Genomic DNA, 24906 nt, shown 5'->3' on the forward strand with positions numbered 1-24906 from the left:
TTGTTCTAGTTCAACCACATTCATAGGAATAGACTGGTTGGTGGATGGTGTTTCTCAGTGCTAATGTTTCAGCAGATGCTCCCCTCTGGGTGAGGAGCTGTGAGTGAAGTCTGCAGTGGGAAAGTGTGAGATGAAAGCTCCTGACTACTGAGTTCAGGGAAGAAGGTTGTAGGATAGTGACAGGTGTCTTGCATGAGACCAGGGTTCTATCCTTGTAAAATCCATCTCCTGTGACTTTATCACACACACGTCTTATTGGAAACATCTCTTTTAAACATCTCCTTGAGAATAGATAATATACAAATAGAATTGAAGCGCCTTGTAGGGTCTATTTCTTGGGAAACTGGTAACAGATGCGGTGACAGCTGTAGCTGTGTTAATTGGTAAAAGGAAAGACTGTAGGCTCACTAGAACACTAAAACTCTTGTTTGCTAACCCTAACCCAGTACTCACAAAACGCTGCCCAGAATGACAGTCTTAATATTCTCTAAAAGCAAACTTCACCTAAACCTTAGCTTCTGAAACCTGTCACAGGATGATATTGGAAAAGCTGCAGACTCAAAGGTCTTAAACCGACTTGTATAGCTGGGAGGCCACAGAACAAGATCAGAAACTGATAGCATCTAGAGCTATAGGAAGTACGTTGGGTAAATATCCGGCCAACTGTTGTTGTTGGACTTAGTCATGGAATTAGGTAAGAAAGTACACGGTACAAATGTGACTGAAAGTAATAACTTTATATACACACACTTTTTTTTTAATAAAAAATCTAATTTGGGGTAACTTGGGCTGGGTAATGCTGCTTAGCACTTCCTTTAATCTAAGTTAGTCAATTGGTGCAGGGGTTCTTCAGTTTTTTTTTTTTTTTTTTTAATTTTTAAATACAATAAAATGGAGGTCGGGGGCCAAGGCAGCAAGATTTCAGAAAGCATTTCTTCCCTTCTTCCCCATCCATTCCAGCTCCACACCACTTCCTGTCCTCCGGAGAACTAGAGGTCATGGCTGAACAGTTATAGTTCATGTGTATAGTATATTCGCATACAACTTTTGTGATAGTCAGTATGTGGACCAAGGATTTTCAAATAACCTGATACTAAAGTTCCAAACTGTCTACTGAAGGGACAAATTAGTACAAACAGCACACTTATGCTAATCTTTCTGAATCTTGTGTCTGTTCCTCTCAGGTACTTTGCAAGAGAAAGAAGTCGATAATGTCTTCAGAACATGGAGCTAACAAACGGCATCATAACCCAGTGGACAGTATTTGCAGAAAGATCAAATCTATCCAAATGATGGATCAAGTCTCTAATCCTGCTTTGCAGATACCAAAATTTCAGTCCCGGAACTTTGACAGTCCACAGTGTAATATCAAAAAGAATCTAGAAGAAATACTAAAGAAAAGAACTTTTAGAAGCAACAGTAATACTGCTCCACATTTCATAAGTCCCAGTAGCGACAGTGTTTTCTCTCCAGACTTGCAGGCACTCTCACCTTGTTTCAGGCCTATCTCTGACTGCTGTTCTGCAAATGCTACCTATTCAATCATTAAAAGTGAAGAGAAGACTGGCAAACCATGGATGCCAATGTACCAGACTGAGAACAACTCTCCATCCCTCTTCAGAACTAGAGAGGCTAATGCCCAGGGCCAGATATGGGTGTCATCAAGTATTGAATCTAAAAATGTGTCTCATGAACAGAAATATCTTACGTCAAGTCCAAATTTACAATTCCTGACATCTGATAGAAAGTCAGAAAGTGCTGTAATCCACTCTCCTGTGCCAAAGAGACTATCTTTGGGTGAAAGAGGTAAAATACTGGAAATAAAAACTAGGCATCAGAATGTTCAGCCTACATGGCTGAATTGCTTTACTACTTAAAGCAATAGCAATATGTTTTGGAATCACTTCAGTCTAATAAAAACGGCAAAAGAGCTACATAAAGCCTTAATCTTTCCCTGAAAATTATTTATGTCAATTTAAAAAGTGAAGAAATAAGGACTTGAGTTGAAACATATTTTCAAATTTGACAATTCCTTTTGTGGGAGGAGGTTTTTAATTAATTTACCTTACTGTTAATGTAGAACGGTATGTCAGTTTAGATTTTTTTTTCCTGGTGTTTGTATATTTGTTTTTTAGGATTGTTTTCTAAAAAATTTAATCTAACCATAAGGATTTTTTTCCAACTTATCTTAAGGGGAGGGGAGAGATAGCTGGCTTCTTAAAATTCTGTTTTATATAAATGTTTACTTTATGCAGAAGAATATTTGGTATTCCCACACATCTATGTATAGGAGTAGATGCATATACCAGTTCCCAGACTCTGAGGCTCCAGCTATGGACAGTTCCTGGCAATATTCTGCAATAAAAGTTCTGTTCTGTGTTCTTAATTTTCTGTATCGGTCAAGCTGTCGTAGGCCGTGCCCACTTGTGCTATTATGAAGGCGATACTGTAGTTAGAAGCGGTGATGTGTGAAAGCTGTACTGAACGAATGAAGATGGACGGTAACAAACTTATCCTTCATAGGATGGAAACAGTCGCTGGGGTACAAAGCTGACGATATGTATGATGTGAGCTTGATTTGTGAAGAAGACCTGCTGACTACTATCTTCTGTGCCTGTGACTTAGAGCATACAGGTTTGCCGGTGGCTTTTCAATGTTCTTCTTCCTCTTGATACGTTTTCAAGGCTCAGATCGCGTTATGGTTTGAGGGGTGGCAACCTGTGATATCCTTAGACTGATTAGCTGCCTTAGCTGGGCAGCTGTCTCTGTCAGAGATCCTGAGCAAAGCTCTGTACCTCTCTTGCATGATGCCTGTCTCTTCTGCCTTACTCCCTTCCCCCTGAACCCTGCCCCAACCTGGTCTTTCTTCTATCCTAGTGAGGAGGAAGTGGAGAAGTATCACACCTCTTCCTATCAGACTTTTTAGAAATGATTGTTTATTTCTGTTAGGTATTTTCCTGTTAGAAAAATGAACTTTAGGAAACCTCAGAACAAGAGGTTACTCTTCTGAGTTGCCCATCAAATATGACTAAATCTGTGCATGGGTTTTTCTGTGAGGATTTCTTTTTTTATTCCTCTTTTTAAAAAAAAAAAAAAAAGTCTAACTATCCAGAAGAAGACCCTGTCAGTGACAGGGTTTGACCTCATCTTACAATGAGGCCTGAAAGTAGTAGCATAGCAAATGAGGTGAGTTTTTAATCGACTTCAATTTAAAAAAAACAAAAACAAATAAAAGCTGTAAACTATTCTTTCCCAGATCATGCTAGAACTTAGTGATTATTTACTTGTCTACAGAGCGACTGAATGTGTCGTACTGCAGATCAGTAGCATGCTTTTCATGCTTTTTCATAGTTATGTTTTTTTTTTCTGTGTGCTGCTAGACTTCAAAATCTGGTGCTTAGATAACTATATCTATCCTAGGAAAAGTAGCAGTTTCCAAGATTGTTGATTATCTGAGACATACAACTAGTCGGGGATCAGAAGACAGTGGTCTCGAAGAGCTGTGCAACATGCTTGACCCAGATCAAAGAGACATCTCTGTGGACCTGGAAACATATCATGCCATCATGAAAGAGTGGATTGAAGACTGTAAAAGAAAACGGTAATAGCTTTTTACCAATTTATCTCATGAAAGCTTCCATCAAAGCAAGAGAGCAGAAACCATTCCTATGGCTTGCATTTCCAGTACCCTAGAACAAAGATGGCATCAAGATATTTTGACCATAGTGTATTTTTTTTGACTGTAAGCTTTTAAATATAGAAAGTTGGTAGGTAAACCAATATCATACTAGTTTTATGAACCTTCATGCTTGCTTCTTTCAGGGAAGATGATGCCACTGAGGAACCAACAGCAAGCATGGAAGACTTGGAATTTAAAGTACATAAAAACATTTCTGAAGGTGCAGACCGTTCTGTTCTGGTTTTATTCAGGAAAACTCTACTTTCTTAAACTATAACCAGAAAATGTCTTTCAGCAAAAAGGATGCCTGTCCGAATGAATGTTACATCAGGAAGCTTGGAGGCCTTTGGGGGTGATGTGTCTAAAGGAGACATGTAAGCTCGTTTAAGTAGCGCTTTCTCAGAAGTCAGTACCTCTAGCTTTCATCACTCGAGCAATTCCCAGAACCATTATTTCAGGAAAACTATCTTGGCAGGGTTTCTAGTGCTGATCTCAATGTGCACCAACTCTTTATGCTATTAAGTTCTTCTTCACAGCTTCTACTTAGCAGCAAAAATATACTAGTAACTTACCTTACCGATACCTTGGTCATTCTGTGCTGATTTGCCTTGTCAATTCCCTGTGGTCAGAGTTTTGCTGTGGGTTTTTGTTCCTCTTTAAAAAATATTCCCCCCACACACCCCTCTTCCCCCAAGTTCTTAGGTCTCTGAAAATAGAAGACATTGTCTTCTGAATTTCTAGTCCCTAATTTTGTTTGGACACTTCTTATAAATATGATGATGATTTGGATTCTGTAATAGCAAAGTCCTTAATAAAAACACCAGAGTTTTCAAAGATAATGTTCACGTTTTACGTATAGTCAACAATCTTCAGATTTTCCTTCTGAAGCTTTCCTCTCCTTTCTAAGAATCCTAGAAAGGTGTAACCCTTATTGCAGTTTCAGTTGAAAGTATAGTTCAGGGGAAGAGAAGGGTTCCGGGACTTTTGGAGTTAATTTATTGTCTTAGTGATGGCCTAAGAGGAGATTAACGAAGGCTTAAGGTACTGTCCTGCAGCCGTTCAGCCTTGGCACTTGTCCAATGGCATAACAAGCCCTGTGTAAACTCTCTGCTTACCACTCTAGTCAGTGCAGCATGGCACCAAGACTTTTAAAAAGCCTAAATTAGAACCAGTCAGCTTCTTCATCTTTTTCTGGTTTTATTACTGAAACAGGGAGACTTCTGACTTGATAACCTGTGTCGCAGACCTGCAGTACAACAACCAGAAGCTTCAGGAAGAGAACAACAAGTTGAAGCTGACGCTGGAAGCTGTGGATGAGGCTAACAATAAGTTAATGGTGGATAACGAGGATCTACATCAACAAATAAAAAGGTGGGAGACCTTGGTGCACCTGGTCTATGCAATAGCCACGGACAGACCTATTTTCTGTGGAGCAGGCTAATCTTGCTTTGTTTCTAGTCTCACTAGTACTTTATGGCAATAAGTTTCATCACTTAATGCTGGTCTGGCCACAGCATTAAGCCTTGCAGAGACTGCATTAAGTTCTGTGCCTCCTGGTTCTTATAAAATCAGTCATTCATCATACAGCCTCACGTAATCAGAGGCTGGTTCTTGCTGCCTGAGGTTGTGTGGGTGTGTATAAACAACTCTTAGGTAAAGCTGAATCCAACTAAAACCAAGGAGGGAGGCCTAATATTACAAGAGAACAGCCAAATGCTGGAAATGTTCCAGTCCTAGGTCAAACACCCACTGCCAAGCAGTGGGAAAATGAGCACATAAGAGCTATTTTGCTAGTCCCTTGAGGACCTGGAGTAAGTTGTCTCAGTGTATGGCTTAGTATGGCTGCAGCTTGGGGACCTATCAATGTCATGAGTACACAGCTATTTTAACAGCGAGTTCACAGTTCTCATCTGACCCAAATGATTCAAATGTTATGGAGTTATGCCGACTCCCAAACCATTCCTAGTCTTTCGGGGGGAGATTAAGACAGGAGTCTCTTCCACCAGCTGGTGTGGGACGTGTGCGTCAGACCCTGAGCTCTGGGCTGCTCTGCTGTCTAGAGCTAGCAGTGAAAAAATTCTTGCCGTGCTGGGAAAACATGCATAGGCTGGAGCATCAAATCATGAAAATGATAAAATGATGCAGAGCTTATCCCTGAAAACTAAACTGAAGTGATTTCCATAACTGTTAACAATGAAGTACGGTAAAGAAGTGTCTGTGTACTTGGGTGGTCAGACATATTTGACTGTTACAAGCTTGGTTGTTAGGTAGATATAAACAAACAAACAAAAAAGGCTTAATAGGTGCTATCTTTTCTAGGGACTTCATCCCTTATTTTATCACCCCCTTCCACTCTCAAAATAATAAGAGGGCAAGTCCATGAGCCCTTTTTCCATGCGGAAATGATGGACTCTAACGTAAGAGAAATAATCAAGTTTAGTATCTGTGCCAAAGAATGAGTCCCCGGGGGCTTCTGAAAATACTGTTCTTGTACTTCAAGCCTATCTGATGACCAACAGTAACTTGCTGAGGTTTCCCTGGATTTCTTTCCCTTCCCCCAGCATCCAGCACTCTGTGCTGAAAGCCAAATTGCTGGAAGAAGAACTGGAAGAAGCAAAAAACAACCTAAACCTCTCAGAAGAGAAGAGACAGCAGATTCTATGCCAGAATAAACAGCTAGTAGGTGATCTTACTTCTCAGCTTATTTTGTATAACTTCTTGTGCTTTGCTGTAACAGCGGTATGCCTAATCAGCCCATAAAAATTAGCAGTACCCGCTAGGTACTGAGGTTTTTTGAGGGAGTTTGAAATGTAATTAGTGTTAGAAAAATACTGTGAAGTTTTTCCACGGAAGTCTCTTTAAACTATTGTCAGGTATAGTGTAGGAAACAACTTTCACAGTAAATTGGCCCTTTTAATTATCTTGTATATAATTACACTTGAAGACAACAGCTTTCACACCGCTAACGTGAAGCCTTATCTGATTTGAAGTTTGTGATGTCCTGCTAGGAATTTGAGTGTTGCACATGGCTTCTGTAGAACAGAGAGGTCAAGAGGCTCAGTTCAGCTGCCTAGAGAAAGGAATTTGTTTTGAAACATCCAAGGCTATTGGAGAGATCTGCATGGGCTGGCAGGTATGACAAGGACCTGTTGGAAACCATCCATCCTAGGCTGACAGCTGGAAGCCAGGCAGCATCCTTCAGAGTGTCTGAGAGGGTGCAAGCTGCCTACATGAGGGTATCTGAACTGCACCCAGATGCCTATGTAGCAACGCCAGTGTGACTGTAATGTGTGTAAAGTAGTGTGGTAACAGCACTGATGATGTGGCTGCAGCTTTAGCAGGTGTTGCTAGCCACCAGAAGGCAAGCCGTCAGGAGAACAGATTTGCACTGTTGCCATGCGTGTTGCTCGTGCCACAGTTGTGTTTCCTTGTCGTAGGCTTATACTGGTGTTTCACGGCTCTGTGCGTTATTGATCGTGGATATTTAAAAAAACAAAGCAATAAAAAACAAAAAAAAACCCCACTCCTTTCCCTACAGAGCAAGAATACAGGTTTTTGTTGCTAACCTGTTCCACCATGTGTACAGCTCCTTCCCTCCACCCCCGGATTACACAAATCATTACAGCAGTTTTGTGTATAAAGGGAGGAGATTTAGGGGGTGGCAGGAGATGGGGGAATAACATTAGAAGCTGTGTAGCTCTGCTTACAAGTCTCTCACTGTTCCCTGAGCCGTGGAGGCACTATGTGGGGAGGATATTGCTACTTTATTCCTGTCTGATGGAAGCAGTGTAGCTTGGCATATAGGCTTTCCAGATCTGCCTTGATTCAAATATGAACATAACTAGCCATGCACGCTCTAGCCTTAAATACCTCCCTCCAATCTTCTAGTGGTCTGAGTTCTACTCTAATTTGAAGTGTTGGGGTCAAACCTTGAATCTAGCAAGTGCAAATATCAGTAAGGGTTCGTGGGCCGCACCAGTCACGGTGCTCTCTGTTCCACTGCGCTCTCTGACGCAATAAAAACGCACCGCCGCAGCTTCAGGCTGGGCCCTGAACGTATTCTGATTCTACTGCTTTTTGTATGAGTTTGGCTTTGAATGTTGAACTTGATGTGCTGAAAAAAAGATGTTGAAAGTATTACTTGTGCAGCTATTTTAAGAGTTGCTGTTTTTCAAACATAATGACTAATCTCTCTCTCTCTTTCTCTCTTTCACTATTTTTTTTAATATACAAGGAAAAAGAAAATCAGTCTCTTGTCATCAAAATGACTTCTCTTCAGGAAGAGGTAAAATAAATCACGGCTTTGCAAATATATATGTCCTTGTCTAGCTAAAAGCTCACCACTAAGAAATGAAATGTTTGTCAGACTTTGGAGCCTGAGCTGCTATTTAGGTTAATAAAATATTTTATGTTTTACGAGAATGACTTGTTATAAAACTTTATATCCTGAAATTGCACTGTGCTTCAGACTTTCCCTCAACCACCAATCCTTATTTGCCAAGCAAATGGAATGAGGGGGACAAACAAAACTGCTTTCTTCCACACCGCCTTCACTGCTTGATAGGCAAACTCCTAAATATTTCTAGTTAAAACAGCTCTAACTATATACTCTGTACTGAAAACAATCTCCACCTAATGCTTTTGTCTTTTCAGTTGAGATTCACTTCCATTTCCCTTCTCTGAGATCTAAATGAGGAGTTCTGCATAGAACTGTAACTCCAAACAAACGTGGTGGCTGGGGGCTTCTCCATTCACATATAGATCCATTAGTATTGGGCAAGGATCTACAAGAGGCTTGGAGGGAAAATTGCTAATGGTACTTATAACAAACAGATTCAAAAATCTGTTATCACATAGCATAGTAGTCCCTGCTTATTGCATGTTAACCATATTCAAGATTAGTCTTTCTAAAAAGCTTGCAAATCCAAATTGCTATTGATCAACTGCACATTTCTAAAAATAATTCTTCTGCTGCAGGTCTAAAAGCTTTCCTTTAGTTTTCCAGGTCTGATAGTTCTTTAAATTGTGTGGTTTTGGGGGGATTTTTCTTTTAATTCAACCAATACACTGAAGAAACGAAAACTGGGGGAGAAACCATTTCAACGGGAAAAGCTCTGTTCAGCTAAACGGAAAAGAGTTGCATTGGAGATGATGGTGTTACTGAGTTAATCCACTCTTTAAAATTTTACCTTTCAACCAAAAGCTTGTCTTCAGTGAAGACATGCCTTAAGATGGAGCTCACATTATTCTATAAGCTCCTATTTTTTGCTTCTGACTTCAAGGAGCGGCTTGGATACAGAAATGTGTGTTGTAGATGGACTAAAATTACAATGAAATTCTTTTTGTCCAAAGTGTTTGTGGGAGAGCCCTGGGGCTGTGGTAGTGCCAGCCTTTGCAGCATCAGACCTTAACTTTGGAAAGTATAGAAACATCAGAGGAAGTAGGACAAGAAAGTTCTGTATGTACATAAATGCTAGCACTGCTTTAGAGTAGGCAGTAGCTTGGGGGTGAAGTTGTCATTATGCCTAGTTTCTTCTAGGAGAAGCTGTCAATCTGTTTTGCTGTTCCTAAACACTCTGTATCTTGTTCAGAACATTAGGAATAGCCTGGACACTGATGGACTTCAAAAGAAGATTTTGGAGTTGTCTAAAACTGCAGCAGAGCTTCAAGTAAGTGTTTTAACTTTAGGAGGCACAAAAAGACAGCCTATAGTTTACTCGGGTCTAGCAGAGGGGAATTCCCACCTCTGTAAGGTAGACAGCCCTGAACTAGCCTGTACTGAGGAACTAGAGAGTGATTGTAGTTTAGCCAGCACGATAGCTTTGACTAGGAAAGTTGCTATCTGGAAATTGAAGCTGTCGACTGTCTATATTAGCTTGGTTTCTAGTCTTCCCTCTAAATTTAGTTTTTAGGAAACCTTTTCCCTACATCTTGAAGAAATATATTAGAAAATAATGCTTTGGCTGATGTTGCTGAAACTATTAGCCTGGGTAGACAAGAAGAGACAAATGTGGCTATGGGAACTGAAACGCTTCTTTCACTTCTAACTGGGTGAAAGACTTGAACTTTGAAACATGCGTGCAAGGTATTCAGAGAAGAAGCTGATCTTTCAAAACAAGGGATCATGATGCCGTTTTTCCCTTCTGTGTAAGATAGAGTAATAGACTTCTATCATAGTACGTGCTGATGACTAGAGGACTCTCTAATCTCTTCACACCTCAGATCCAAGCACACATCTATGAGAGCACTGTGGTGAATAAAGAGGCAAGCCTGATCCAGGTTAGTTGCTTTATTTTACTGTTGTCTTGCCTGAAACTACTGAATATGGGACACTGCCAAAAACCCAACGCAGCTGTCTACTGTGGTGCTGTTCTTTCTGATGTTCTTACATGACAGAACCTGATCCTATAAATGGCTTCAAAGTAGGCGACATCTACTTTAGGAACTGGGTATGAGTCAGCATAATTAAGGGTTTCAGGATTTTGCTTAAAAAAAAAAAGCACCTATTAAAACAAAACAAACAAGGAGAGTTCAGAAAAATGTACAGAAACTTCTAAAGGCTAGTTCCTTAAACAGATGGTAGAAGAGTGTACCTGCAAAAGATTTTTCCCCTCGTGTCCTCTAGTTCAGTTGCTTATTTCTTGTATCTGACTGGACATGGTGATCCAGAACTCCACAGAAACTCAGATTTAACCGTTCTCAGTACTGAGATGTAACTATCTGGACCTTGCTGAAGAGTGTACATTTCTGATGTTGTTTTCAATTGTAGACTTTTAAAAACATGAAGACATAAGGCCCTGTAAGGACCGTGGCGTTCTCTAGTCTCATGAGTTATGCAAGAGCCTTCTAAGCTAATGAAGTTTCTGTTTAGTAGAAGATGCTCTAACTTTGCTGGTGAAATATTTGACTGTCAGGCTCTCTGCAAAAATGATTACAGTTTGAATTTGACAGTGACAAGAGTACTAAACTTCAGTGTTATGCAACTGATAAATATTGTCACTGACAATTTTTACAGGTTTTGCCAGAAGCAGCCTTAGGGTACAAAGGAATTAACATTTTTTTAAAAACCTGCAATTTTTCCTCCTTGAATGATTCAATGTTTCTCTGGCATCTGTAGTATCTTTCCCTTTAAAGAAAAGCTTATCCCAACTACTGACTAGATGGGAATTTTGAATGCGGTTTACTAGATTGCACGTGCTTGCAGGTGAAGGCAGCTGGTTTGCATAATTTTGAATAAACTGGTGAGGAGAACTAATTTTGCTTCTTGCTGTTAGGGTCAGTGGAATGAGGGTTTACCTGTAAGCTAAAATAACTTCCATAGATTTTGATCCAAAGACAACTTGGATAAGACTAATGGTCATTGGAAATTACCTTCTTTTTCTTGGCCAAGAGCTGCAGAAGACGCATAACGATGAAAAACACTTTAACAAAATAAAGACAAGAAAAAAGTTTAATCTTCAGCATCATAGGTCGTTTGTCTTCTCCAAGAAAAAGCTGGAGACTTTGCTCTATAACCTGACTACTTTGCATATTTGCTTAGTTTTTTTGTATGTACTTTACCTTTTTCAAACACCTCAGATGTTACTTTTTAAGAAGAGGAGGAGGAAGAAGTCATAAAAGAGAAGAGGGTGAGAGCTCTCACTGCAGGTTCATATTTTCTCTAAGGAATGCTCTGGTTGTCTGTGCCAGCATCTTCTGCCATAATGACATAACACGATTGCTACTTTGCATAGCTAAGGAAGCTACAACCTTCTACTAGTTCCTCAGCCTTACTGTGAGGTGTGAAAGGTTCTCTATCAACTTTCCATTAGATGATGTTTAATCTGCAGCGCCCTACCCTCTGTGCCTTTAATCATGAAAATTTATGAAAGCAAACTTGTTTAGGAACACAATGCAATTTATTTTAGAGGTCATTTAGGATTAAAACTCATGTCAGGCACGGTATAGTCTAGACTTTCCACCAAAAATAAAGTGCTTCTGTCTAGTTTAGTCTGCTACTGCTGGTACAGAAATCAAGAGAGTAAAAGATAAAACACAGCACCTGGAAAGAATTCCTCTGTCCCCTTAACGCCAGTAGTTACACAGGAAAAAGTCTTCCAAGTGTTTTCTTTTAGCCAATATGTGAGACAATTGACTCTATATTCCTTCAGATTTGCAACTGCTTTTATCTTATGTGGTTAGATTGCTTTCCCCTTCTCGTTTTCTGCACCCTTCCCTTCCCCTCTCCCCAGAAAATCAGAGCTGCCAAAGCACCAGAAAATGGATTGCTGCTCAAACCTCAATTGTACAACTTACCATTGTGGTGTAGGATTGACTATAGTAGTGTCTGAGTTACAAAGCATCTTAGTCACAAATATTACAAATATTAGACCAATTAGGTCATTAGGTTATGTGCTTTAAAGGTTTTGTTTGGTTGGTTTTCTTCCACAACCTTTGCAGAAGGAGCAGGACATCAAAGAACTGAAGTCAACCATTGTGGAATGTTCCTCAATAATAGAGGTATGGGACTGACTTTAGCTTGTGACTAAGTGAGAGGAAAGCGTGCATGTCCTCTGCTTGTTCTGTGTGGCAGACTACCTAACCAGATCTGATGTGTGTTTTAGACTTTGCGAGCAGAAAAAAATAAGCTACTAGAGAACATGCAACACATGCAGCAGGAGCTGATCTCGTGAGTATTGTGAGCAAGTCCCAGAAAACACAGTTCATCGAAAGGCAAAAAGGGCTGAGGTATTTATTTTTTTTTTCCTACTTCTTTTAGGAATGGTCTGAGCTTCCCATTAATGTACAAATTTAACAGCAGTATTGTTGAAGGAACAAATTCACTGCACTGTGAGCTGGAACTTGCTCAGGCTTCTGAGGTATGACTCAAATCTTACGAAATCTTATCCCAGTTCTATTGCGACAGCAAACAAAGAATAAAGCTCATTCTCTGAAGACTGTTAGATAACCCTAGAATTAGGATCCTTTAGTCCTAGTATGGAAGAGTACAATGTGAAGATTACAATATCATTCTGTGCATGTTGGATGAAACCCAGAGAAAAGCACACAAAATATTTAAAAAAAAAAAAAAAATACGGCCTACAAAATAAAGCTGAGAGTGCTAGGGTCATTTAGCTGGCAGAAGAACAGACAGGGGAGATGAGACTCTTCAAATACATAGAAGACCATTATTGAAGAAAGTGGTGATCTGCTTTTCTTGTGCTACCTGCAGTGGACATAATTTTTTAATTGCAGGAGGAAAAGCTGCTTTTTTTCCTGAAGCCTAATCTAGTGAAAAGGACAACTAAGCACTGGAATAAGCTCCTTCAGAAGGCTGCAGAGCCTCTGTCATCTAATCTGTTCTTTAGAAACTCTGATAAGCGTCTCTCTATAGGCAGCATTTCCTCGTCCCTCAGCAGGAGTAATAACTGGACATGACTCTGATCTGTTAAAGTCATGTCCAGTTATTTTTCCTGTGGGCTCTGGATAATTGCTCAAAAGAGGCAAGGAGAGGCATTCCTCTGAGCCCAGGCGTAGGCTGGCAAGATCTTAGTCCTATTGCAGTTTGCACAGCAGCCTATATTGCAATAACAACTATTACCGCTCAAGTAGTTTAGCAAGATGCAAGCTTCACCGAATTACCTGTAAAGTAAATACAGACTCCGCTTATTCCTTACTGGATAATACCTCTTCTGAATAAAGATAACTGATGACTGACTTCCTCTTGCTTATTTCTGACATGAAAATTTATGAGTTTGTTCATCAGCTTGGCTTTCTGCGTGTGTGTGCATGCGTTTTATCCCCATGACAAGATGTTTTTGAAAGCCTTTACAAGCTTCAAATTTGCAGTTGCTCTGACCTTCTGGTAAATACAATGCAGGGGTACTTCCAAAAAGTCTAAATGTCATTGATGTTGCTCTGTAGTAGAGATGTCAAAATAAGCTAGCTGACTCTCTTCTCTTCTCAAAGATTACCAAGACTGAATGGACATCTCTGGATGAAACACTGGACCGTGAAGTGCTGTTCTTACTTCAAGGACCTGAATGTGCAGGAGAGAAATTTAAGGCTATTATGCAAAATCTGGTCAGTGGCATAGCTTGTGTGAATAAGGCTATGAGGCTATGTTCTTTTCATCAGGCTCTTAATTAGGTCTTCTCCAAGATGTCCAAATAGATCAGTTTTTCCGTCTGAAAAAATGAGGATAGCTTATCTTTTTTTCAGGGATGTACTTACTCTACCAATATCTACTTGGTACCTACTTTAAGCTATCAAAAGTCTGTGTAATTCTGGGCAGCTTTACACACCACACATCTATTCTGATTTTTTTTTTTTAATTTTTTTCCTTCCTCCAGCAAGCAGAAGCTACTGAACCAGAGGAGCTTGTTATGACTTCTTTACAATGGGTGGAAGATCCTGATGTGAACATACAGCAAGCTTGGGAGAGAAAGCTTGTAGTAAGTAATTCTATTTCTCTGACACGCTATTCTCTGAAATAGTGGACCTGTGCAAAAATTTGAGGTTGGGTGTCTTACTGTTGCATGCTACATGTATTACTTGAGGTCAGATATGACTATAAGGAGAGAAATAAGTATCTTCTGTTGTAAGTTCTTGGAGGGGAAGGGGAGAAACGATAGCTGTTCACCTGAATGCCTTGCTTTTCCTGGCTTCTCTTTTGCGAAAACTCACTTTGTTAAAACTGTCTGAAGAAAAGCATAAATGAAGCAAGTAGTATGGACAGAAGATGGCAACACTGTTATGTGAGTTATGAAGCTTTTCCGCCTGCTGTACGCACCTGGATGAAAGTTGCGTTGATAGGTGCCAGTGCAAAATGCTATTATGCACCTTCATCAAAACTGTAGTCTAGTGCCTCAAGCACCCGTTCTCCTTTGCGCGCTAAGTAGCGGATAGCCTCTTCGTTAAGAGCAGGAAAAGGCTTTATAACTGCATGTTCAAATTAAAACCATCAGAGTTTGGTTTCTTTGGAAAAGCAGTGTTATGCTTCTGCTGGACACTCCTCAAGAGAAGTTTCTACAAATACATGCTTTACAATTTAATCTTGCATAATACTTTTAATGTTCCTCACGCTTCTTGAGAGGCTCAAGAATTAAGACTTGTGCTCAGAGCAACTGTGTGGCAAGAATAACTTCTGCATGAGGTAGCATTAGTCTGCGGACAAGACTCAACTCTCTTGTCCCTCCCCTTCCTTCCCATGTAACAGAAGAGTTTCTCAAATGTTCCTCTTGTTGGATGTAATTTTTCTCTAACTTTTTCCTTCCTACTAATCTGCTTTTAGAAACACTGCTTTGGAAAACTGCGCTGTACTATAAATTAACACTGTCTTTGCTCATCTTAATAGACTAAAACACAAATTCATCCCACTTGTGTAATAGCAGAAGACCGTACTGCTGTACACACTGTACACAGCTTGCACACTGCTGTAAGCTGCCTGCTTTTAAGCAGACTGTTGATCTTCTTTTCCTCTAGCATTGAAAAATATTGTAGTTGGCTCTCTTCATCCTTCTTGGGCCAGCAGGGGCAATCATTGGAGCAGTCCAGTTTTGCAGCAAGTGTTTGTTTTTCACTGGGTGGGGTGGGGGATGGAGGTGGTGTTTTTATTTATTTAATATAAATCATGAAAGCTTCCTCTTGAAATAGTGCAAGAATTTCTCAGCCTCTTCACCCAGAATGACTCTGGGTAGAATCTAGGAAACTGCTGGCTTGTGCTCTGCTGTAACTTTTCAGTCTTAGAAGCTTCCTCCTTCAAAGTTTTCACGGCCAAAAGACGGTTGTTAATTCACCATCCGTGCTGAGGTTGTGTTCCCTTTAAATGTATGAAGCTACAAACTTTTGGTACAGGTATTAGAGCTGATAATGGCAATTAAATCCTGTTCTGACCGCAATAAATAACAGAGCTAATAAGGAAGAACAAGATGACCTTAAAAATAAAAGATCACATGTTACCCAAACCCTTGGGGATGGGAGGTGACTTAATGTGACTTACTGTTTTAGCTAGCTGAAGACAAGATAGGTAAGGGGAAAATATGGTATACAGAGCTTAACAACAGTAGGGGTGGGCTTTTTGGTTTATCCAAAGTACCTTCTTCCACCCTTACAAAAACTTTTTATAGAAATTGGATTAAATCTCAAACCTTGCTCTGTCACTTGAAGCCTAAACACTTCCCCCCACCCCTTCTCAGTTTCTTATGTGGTATATAATGGACAAGTTTTGCTGGTTTTTAATATGTTTTAAAGTATATTCTGTATTACATACAAGTAAATTTTAAGTGTGCCTCTGTGTATGTACTTAAGTGTATGTATAAAGGGTGAGAGTAATGACTTTCTCACCCTTCTCCTGCTGGAAGATACGAATTTGCCACAATGCACATGTGCCCCAATAAACCTATACCACTTATGTTTCAAAACCATGTCACTTCTAACGGCTAGGGCTGCCTATTCTAGCTGAGAAACTCATCTTCAGGATGTGGGCATTTGCACACGTTCACATCCCATGACGTTCCAGTAAACCTATCTTAAAAAAAATATTGTTCAGGCCCCTTTTGTAATGTGGCACTTAATGTGCTGCCCTCCTCTGTGCATAGCTAACAAACAGCATTGGACTAGAACTTGAAAACTGGTAAGGTGGTCCATATTTGTAGAAGAAACCTTTTGCCCCCTCTCTCTGAACTAGTGGAAGATCCTAGAAATCTGAACCTTTTTCCTACTTCACCTCTGTTTCATTCTTGTTAAGTGCTTACTAAAAGCTGAGTACTCCGAACTGCATGTTCAGCTGAACAAGGTTGGAAAAAGAGAACTGGACGCCTCTTTCTCAGTACTGAATACTGCAAGTCACTGTTAAGTAACGCTGCATCCTTTGTTTCTGAATACTTCATTTTTATGATCTTCCCCTCCCCCCCCCCCCCCCCACTACAAAAACAGAGATAAAACTGAAAGTGTTTGTCACTGGGGTCACCCTTGGATACATTTCACCTAGATATGCAGGAAAGCAACTGAAGTATGGGTTTCTTATTTTCCCCACCACCACCTCTGTAATTCCGAACTCAAATTAGTGCCAATGGACTTACAGGTGCACAGGTGGACTTACAGGAAAAAGAATGATGAAAATTTAAATAGACAGTTCTAGGGCTTCCTGCAAGTTGGGCATTATTAGAATTTTCACCTTATGAAATAAGTTTTTGTTACTGTATCTGGGCAACTTGTAATGGAGGCTTTCTAGGGCAAGTCGCAAGGAATCTCTTGCGTGCCATGTGTGCACCTGTCTTTTCGTACTTACTTACCATAAACGTTTGTTAACCATACATTTGTTTCACAAGGGACAAATAGGAAGAGGACTGTCTACATGCCCTAGTCTTTCCCAGGAAGAAAGACTGGGAGTGGCTTCTGATTTGGAAACCACTTTTCTTAAAAAAGCAGAATCCACTTGTCAAATCGAACTAGCTTACACAAGGCTTAAGATCTAAGTGTGAAAACTGTTATGTATTGCTCCATTTAACCTTAAAAAATACTAATGCTTGGTGGGAATCTAGCCCATCTCTCCAAGCATCCAATCAGGGCCGGGAGTCTGAAGGTAAGGGTATGAAACTTCTGTAGTTTCATTAAGCTATTAGATGGAATAAATACAGTTTTGCATGAAACAAAATCCTATTTCTCCTTTGTAAGATCTTTCTTATCAAATTGTATGTTTCCTCCTCTCCCTCTGTTGTCTCTCTCTTGCCCTTCCCCCAACCAAAGGGTTGTGCGAGTAGATTTACAAAATACTGCTGATCCCCTACCTTCAATACAGTGTAGCACTATAGGTGGTGTTTGATGTGGGTGACTATACTAAAGGGTGGAGCTAGGAAATTCTCATCACGTAACTGGCTCTGGTTTACCCTATGGCTCTACTCTCCATCTAATTATGGTGCAATTCATTTTCAAAACTTCACAGATTCTCAAGCAAGAGCTGGAAGAAAAAAGAGAGCTTTGGATCCAGAAACTTCATCTCTTAGAAAAATGCAAAGAATCCATAGATAAGGATTTTATTAGAGTGGCAGGCAACCTGAGGCGAACCAAGACAGAGCAACTTCACTTAAGGAAAGAGCTCTCTGCCAGGTACCTCTTCAAAGTTCTGCTTTTTAATGGCTTGTGGAACAAAGATGGCTGAATTTTGAAGACTTTGCTTCACAAAGAAAATTGTCTGCTGTCTTGGGATGCAGATCTGCTTTTAGCATAACATCACATGATGTGGGAGTTAAGGTTTGTGTATGTAGTAACGTATGATCTTGGAGATGTGTCTTAAAAGCACCAGGAAAACCATAGACTAAGGTAGTTTGTGTGGTGGTTTTTCTTTTCCCCCCTTCACTCTGTTTATCTAACAGGTGCAACTGTTAAACTGCTGGTTGTGTGTGAACCCAAAGACCTGTAGAATATAGGCCTGCAAGCATCCTTGCTTTTGGAGACACTTCCTAGCTCAAGCCAATGTACTATCTTAATTTTTTTTAATGGCCTGACCTCAGTGGGTTATCTCATTAAACAGTTTTAAATTTCAGTTTATTACCACATAGTTCCTGTTATGCATTTTGACATTAGAAGTATGATACCAAAAGCAAGCTGATATAAACTTCTGCCCTTCCTCCCCTATCTCCTCCGCCATTCAGGAAAGCAGCTAGGCAAGTTGGTTCTGCTAGAACAATTAATCTGAATTTGCTGTCTCTGTACAAGCCAGGCTTATTCACAGCATCATTCTTCCACCATCCTTTGCCAAATATAAATATCTGCATATGCCCCTTTGCCTGGGGTGAGGGTATGAGCAGCTTCCTAGGGCTTGTCATCCCTGAGAGCTGATGCTGAGCAGTCATACTGCTCCTGCACCTGACTCTTCTTCTGCTTTTGTGGTTAATAAACCTGCTGTCAACCTCCCACCTTCTCTTCCTTCACTTACAAAAGAGCTGATAAAAATACTGATGACTTGGTCTCCTAAAGCTACTTCTCTATATCGCCATTGCTTGTGGTGGTAGTAATAGGAAGGAATTCCTCTGAAGGCAAATTAGAAAAGAGATGAGGAAAGAGTTTCTGCAGTATAAAACAAGGGATAGCTTGAAAGCCATCATTTTTAGCACAAGTTCTGTGTATGGTGTCTGCTTGCTGTCAAGTAAAATACCCTCTGAACCACTGGGAGATTAACCAGGTGAAGCTTTGTAGCAGCAGTAATAGCTAGAGGGCATTTCTACTAGAATAATTGAGTATCTTATTCCTAGCTTTCCCAAATAATGAGATGAAATGTTCATTTGAACATTGCTGGATTTTGGGGAGCTGTGAGATGCAACAGCTGAATATGGTTCTTCATGCATGCCTCAACAATTAGCATGTGCCATCTCCTAGGCATGCCTGTTTTAAAACGTCAGTAACGGTTGTGGTTTGTGCTCTCGCACTCTGCAGGCAACGTGAGATAGAAACTGTCAAACAGTTGCAAGAAGAAGCTGCTGGCCAGGCAGAAGCCCTTGGTTTAGATCTAGAAAAAGCTACAAAGCAGCTTGAGGATGCCAACAAACGGGTAAGAGACCATCTAGTTAGTTCCTTCTATGTGTTTTTGCATGTGCTTGCCTTATTTTCTTAAAAGCTACACACAATGCGTTGCTGCTCTTGGGAAGGGAAATTGTATGTTCGGAATGGAGCACCTCATTGCAAAAGTGGAACCAGCAGAGGAAGTAAAATTTGAGGGGGTGGTGACAACAGTTTGCTGATGAAAGAGGCAGCATTACATATTTGTGGTGGCTTTAAAAAAAAAAAAGAAAGAAAGAAAAGAAAAAAGCCAAAAATAGCTTCCATACACAGTCCACCCCAATGTAAAAATGCAGAAGTTCAGAGGGAGCTTTATCACTTCCTGAGAGAGAACAGATGCACTTTGGTTTCGCTTACATGAACTGTAGAGGCTCCTTGTCCTAGCCTGGCTGACTTTTTCTTTTTTCTTCTTTCTTAAATATTGTTTTGTGCTTAGGCAAAGGATCAAGTTGAAGCATTTCTCTCTGCTCGCGAGGAAGCCTCGTCCTTGAAATTCAGGTTAGAGGAAGCCATTTCTGAGCAGCAAAAACTGAAGGATATGAATGCAGCTTTAACAAGTACTTGCCAGTTGCTTCAGGAAAAGGTGGAAGAGCAGAAAAGTGAGTAACTACTGGCACATGCCAGCATATATTTATTTACTTTTGAACAGGCAAATCCTTTGTGGCTTAACTGTAACAAGGTGGGATAGGACTGACCTTCAGGTTACCCTGCAGTAAAATGTGCTGTGGAAGTTTTTTTGCGCTTCCCCCCCCCCCCCCCCCCCAAGAGATCTGCAACTATGGTATCTGGGCTCTGAGTGGGTGTTGGGCTGGACCAAACCTGCAGAGCCTCCTAACACCATCCTCAGTAGTAGGAAGAAGGATTAATAACTCCATAGGTGACGCTTCCTGACTGAAGATGCTGTTCCCACATCTGAATAGCCCACCGCACTCCTAACAATTTTCCCTCTTCCTTAAGCTTCCTGCCTTCTGCTTGCTGTTTGGGTTTGCTTTGTATTCCTGAATAACTGTGTTGTATCAGGCTGTTCTCCCTGGCAGAAACCCATCGTGTCATTGGTACTGTCTGTGTGTGTGTGCATGTGCAACTTTTTGCCAAAGAACCACTGAAATTTCATACTGCTTCTGGCTCACCTGTTTATTAACATCAGCACCCCAAAAGCTTGGACAACTAAAGAACACAGTTATTTAGAAATAAAAAGCTACATGTGCTGGAATCAAAGTCTGGAATGTCTGTCATTTGGTGGAAACTGTTTTGACTGTTTTATGACCACTGAGCATTTGGCCTCCAGGATGCGTTTTCCAAGGCAATGTGCGCTGTTGTTTGTGCTAGGCAAAAAGCTCGAGGTACGCACGCGTTATAAACTTCTCTACTCGCAACTGCGATCCGTCTTGTAGAAAGACGACACGGGACCCTGCGTCTTAGATCCAAGGCATAAGTGAAGCAAGTGCCTGTTAAGCACTGGTGCTGTAGCAACAGCCCCAGGCTGCACTTGCTGACTTGTGACTGGGTTTTGGCATTGTCTCATGGTGCCTTCATGTTTGCTACTTCCTTTAAACTCCGAGGTTTTTTAGCAAGGGGCAAAACAATGGAACTAGCCTGTCGCCTTCCCACTCTGAAAAGACAGCTTGCTTTGCGGAAAAGCTTTATCTTAAAGCAAAAGAGAGAATGATGTCACAGTGGCTTAAAGCAAAAACAAAAAAAAAACCCCTCTCCCTTTCCCTTACCTCCTTCCCCCCAAAATCCTGGGTGAGACTCTGGCTTTACATGACTTCAAGTGTTTTGCGGGAATCTCTTTCTGCAGCTAGACAGCAAGAAACCTGTAGAGCTCTGGAAGAATAATAGAGTGTTATCACAGGGCATTATGAAGGATAGGGCTGAGAAACAAGGATGAGAGTAGTGGGGAGGACTTTTTCTTCTTCTTCCTTTTTCATTCTTTCTCCAGGAGAAAGCCAGCCAGGTCTAGTGCTTCTTCTGACTAAAAAGCCTTGGTGTTGGTTTGTCTGTTTTTCTCTCTCATCCTGTTTTCCTGCTTCTCCTTCCCCCCCACCCAAACCCCCTGTGCTGATTAAAAAAGCTGAAAAACTAGGGAACCTGTTGGCCAAGGGAGGTGCTGCTCATACCAAAGTCAGCCTGGCACAGCTCCTCCTGTGTTTCAGATGTCCGATCATGACTTGCTGCCAATTGCTATAATCTTCATCCACTGAAAGCTAAACAAGCCATTGAGAGTTGGATTCTGGTCTGGCTTTTGCACTGAGGTGACAGTGATAATGAAATCTCCTCTTCCCAACCCTTCCTATCCCCTTCTAAAAAAAAAAAAAAAAAATTACCTCCGAGGTAAATGCTGCAATAGGCTTATTTCAAGCTAGAAGCTGCAAGAGGCGGTCCCTGGTCTTGCCAAACTTTAGCAAAGAGTTCTTCTAGGTTTGAAGTATGAAGTAAAGCCCATCTATCTTGCAACTTCCTAACAGGATGTCAGACTGGAGAGACAAATACTTTTCTTTCAAAAAGTTGTAATGTAATCCTCCATTTCCATAAGGAATTGTTGCACCTTAACCCTGATATAGGGAAGAATTCTCTCCTTTAAAGCAAAATAAGAGAAACCACAGGGAGGAAAAAGTATCCAGTATTTCCTATGTGGTGGAACTTGCAAAATAAAATACAAGAAACAGCATTTTCAAAGTGTAAAAACTCTTGTAGGTAGCTAGTCTAAGGCAAAGTGTAACTGGTTTGTGATAGGCAGCAGTCAGGTTTAAAGACCTTATAATACCTATCTGCTTGTTAGCAAGTCACAAGGAGCCCTTTAAGACTTGTAAACATCTCTTCATAGCAACTGTTAACGCGCTGAGGAGAAAAATGCTTAAAGGGCGACTGACTGGATTGCAGTGTCAGGTATGGAGCTTCTGCGGTGGGAGACGAAAATGGCCTTGCACAGGAGGTGCTGTGGTTGAAGGACACTTGTAATTGGGATGGGCTGCAAGCGATTCTGCAGCATCTGGTTTCTTCTTTTCTAACGTGTATATTACTATGGAGGCAAAGTGAACTGTGTATGCTGGTCTGCACGTAATATCTTTCTTCTCCTGTCTTCTGAAAGAATTGGGCTGGAGCTTGCAGCTGAAGGTGTGGTATTGGTCTTCACCGTAAATAATTGTTGGTCATCGTATTAACTGGGAGTTAGGGAAGCTTTCTCTGATGCATTGGTTTGATTTGTCCCTCATAATCAGCCTTCCCTTCTGCAGATAGCATTGAAAATAACAATGAAACACTTTGTAATAAAATATTTCTAATATCTAGGTATTGGGATAGGCAGTAAAACAGTTATTACCTTTGTGCTCCTCTGCGGAAATATGTTGAGAATTATAAACCTCTGGAAGATTTTGCTTCTAATAAAAATACTTCCTTTCTTCTTTCCCCTTTGGAAAGGGGTGGAGGGGGAAGATGTCGTGGGAAGACTCTTTTCTTACCAGCTTTAGTAAGGAATGTTACTAGCTCAGGGACTGAACAGTCTGGATTTACCTTGGAACAGCAAGGTATTTATAAAGACAAACACAAGATCCTGCAGTGTATCCTAGGTCATAACAGGGGCATCAGAGGAGCTGAAACAAAGCCATAGACCAGGTGCCTGTGAATAAAACTTGTACTTTTGCATGAAGGTCTGCAGAATTCAAGGCTAAAATTAGCAAAGGGAAACAACTGGCACAGTTCTCTTGGTAGCTTAGGAAGATAAAATTCCATTTTGTACATAATCAGTAGTACAGGTTGGGGTTTTTTTGGCTCTCTTTTTTCATTTATATCTGCTTTCTTTAACCTATTTCCTCTGTTGGAACAGAGCACTGTAGATGATGAATCTGATTACAGCCTGCTGCCCACATCATCTCAGCCCGTAAAAGGGAAGGTAAGTGTCTGTTTGCTCTGACCACTGCTACATCTACTAAAATGTGCCATTCTTATTGATGCTTGTTGGGGGGAGGTGGTGTGTGTGTGGCAGGGGGTGATCAGGTTCATGACCTGGAGCAAATAAATAACTTCCCTTGTCAGAAACTTTGCCAAGCTAAACATCTGACAAATCTGAGAGATATATATTTACGCATGTAGAAGCATATTTAAAGCTTTAGTGCAAAGCTAGTTTCTTGTTGCTTCTGAGCAGTCACTGTGGCAAAATACAGGAGCTTGATAAATTGCCTCTTGAGAAGGAACAGAGACTGAAGATAGGGCTACATCTTCCAATTTCTCTTCTGTTTTTTCATCATTCACGCTACATATGGTCAAACGCAGCCGAGTAAGCGTTGCTTCAGGAGTTCCTTCCAGCCATCTTTAGACAAAGCCTCTTCACTGCCATACAACAAATAAGTCGTGTATTTTGAGGTGGGGGAAAGCCCCTCTCTCCGTGTGGCAGAGCTCAAGTTGGAGCTGTCCTACTATGCCTACTGAGGGAAATATGCCTTGTGTGGCAGGTCCCAGACACTGGGTGAATGCTTTCCATCTGGGTCCGAGGGCTTGGCTTTACTGTAGGCAGAAGAGAAAATGCCCTCTCCCCACCATCTGCTGCTGTGCCTGTCTCACCTATTTCTTATCTAGCTGAAACTAGCATGTCTGTTGCAAATGTAATGCTAAAATTTGGATTATTCTACCTCCTTCTGTATCTGTTCCATCTGTTAAGGATATGAGCTTTTCTGGGCATAATACAACAGATGATGTATTTGTGTAACTGCTAATATTATGTATGCAGATGCAACTGTTGGGAGAGGAACCTTGATGGTCTTTGGGTATTAATGTATTAAACATGACTGAATAATATCAGCACTTTCCCCTTCTCTTAATTATCAGCTCCACTGTTCTAAAAGACCGTGGGGCGAGGGATCCAGCTTGTGCACTGAACCTCTCAGGACGCTGCCCTCAAATATTTCATGCTGGTATCTTACACCCCTGCTAGGTAAGACCTGTTGGTAATGACTATTCTTCTGAAATATAGTGAGGGTCTAGAACAGTCTTAATTGGTGCTAAATGCAGGGTATTGAAATGACCTGTAATAGAAATTGTTCTTTGGGTGGTGCTCTTTACCAGGAGAGCTTCTGCTCAAGCCTTGGTGAGAATCCAGGCAGCGTATAAATAAACTAAAGCCAAAATAGTTTTTCATGTGTGATTCATGAGACTTGATCATGTTTATAAAGCTCTCAAAGGCCTGAAAAGGTGACTTCCTTTCAGTCCACCAGAAGTCCCCAAAAGCTTAAGAACTATTGGCATAAATCATGCACCCAAGAGTATTCCTGACAAGACACGTGCCAGTCTGGATTGACAGGCCTTAGGCTATGTTCTTGCCATGCAGCCTATAAACTGTTGCACGGTGAGACAGCAAGTGATGTCCTGCTGCTTTGCTATTGAGCTGAGGTCAATCCTGGCAAAAACTTGAACAGACAGCACAGCTCCCAAAACTGAACTAATTGCATTTGTTCATTTATGTCCTGCATTCATAAGCTGTTCAGACTTCCCTGCGCACCTCTTTTTTTTTTTTTAAAAACTACCATCTATACTAAAAGCAACCATTGATTCATATGGCTTGTAGAACCACAGAAATGCAGAACAAATTTGGGGTTTTGTAGGCAGAATTTCTTCCAGCACCAAGCTAGTACAACACAGGTAGTGTCCAAGAGCAGGGAAGCTACAAAATTCTCAAATGTAATTTTATGCCAAAC

The 24906-nt window shown here is 40.8% G+C and overlaps 1 protein-coding gene across 1 annotated transcript in view; it reads left to right on the forward strand.

Annotated features, from left to right (window-relative positions):
* The first annotated feature begins 1189 nt into the window (after positions 1-1189).
* The window catches only part of IRAG2 (inositol 1,4,5-triphosphate receptor associated 2), a 38941-nt gene continuing 15224 nt past the window's right edge, over positions 1190-24906 (forward strand). The window contains exons 1-21 of the mRNA XM_068949873.1: positions 1190-1806; positions 2524-2634; positions 3421-3601; positions 3823-3899; positions 3975-4053; positions 4892-5050; positions 6241-6358; positions 7914-7964; positions 9271-9348; positions 9902-9958; positions 12119-12178; positions 12283-12347; positions 12438-12537; positions 13628-13741; positions 14011-14112; positions 17604-17767; positions 19094-19208; positions 19653-19815; positions 22044-22105; positions 23043-23108; positions 24041-24146. Of these exons, the coding sequence (XP_068805974.1) occupies positions 1212-1806; positions 2524-2634; positions 3421-3601; positions 3823-3899; positions 3975-4053; positions 4892-5050; positions 6241-6358; positions 7914-7964; positions 9271-9348; positions 9902-9958; positions 12119-12178; positions 12283-12347; positions 12438-12537; positions 13628-13741; positions 14011-14112; positions 17604-17767; positions 19094-19208; positions 19653-19815; positions 22044-22105; positions 23043-23108; positions 24041-24146 (2623 nt within the window). The 5' untranslated portion in view covers positions 1190-1211. The remainder of the gene's footprint in view (positions 1807-2523; positions 2635-3420; positions 3602-3822; positions 3900-3974; positions 4054-4891; positions 5051-6240; positions 6359-7913; positions 7965-9270; positions 9349-9901; positions 9959-12118; positions 12179-12282; positions 12348-12437; positions 12538-13627; positions 13742-14010; positions 14113-17603; positions 17768-19093; positions 19209-19652; positions 19816-22043; positions 22106-23042; positions 23109-24040; positions 24147-24906) is intronic.

This window comes from Struthio camelus, chromosome 1, assembly GCF_040807025.1.
Source record: "Struthio camelus isolate bStrCam1 chromosome 1, bStrCam1.hap1, whole genome shotgun sequence".
NCBI classification, from domain to species: Eukaryota; Metazoa; Chordata; class Aves; order Struthioniformes; family Struthionidae; genus Struthio; species Struthio camelus.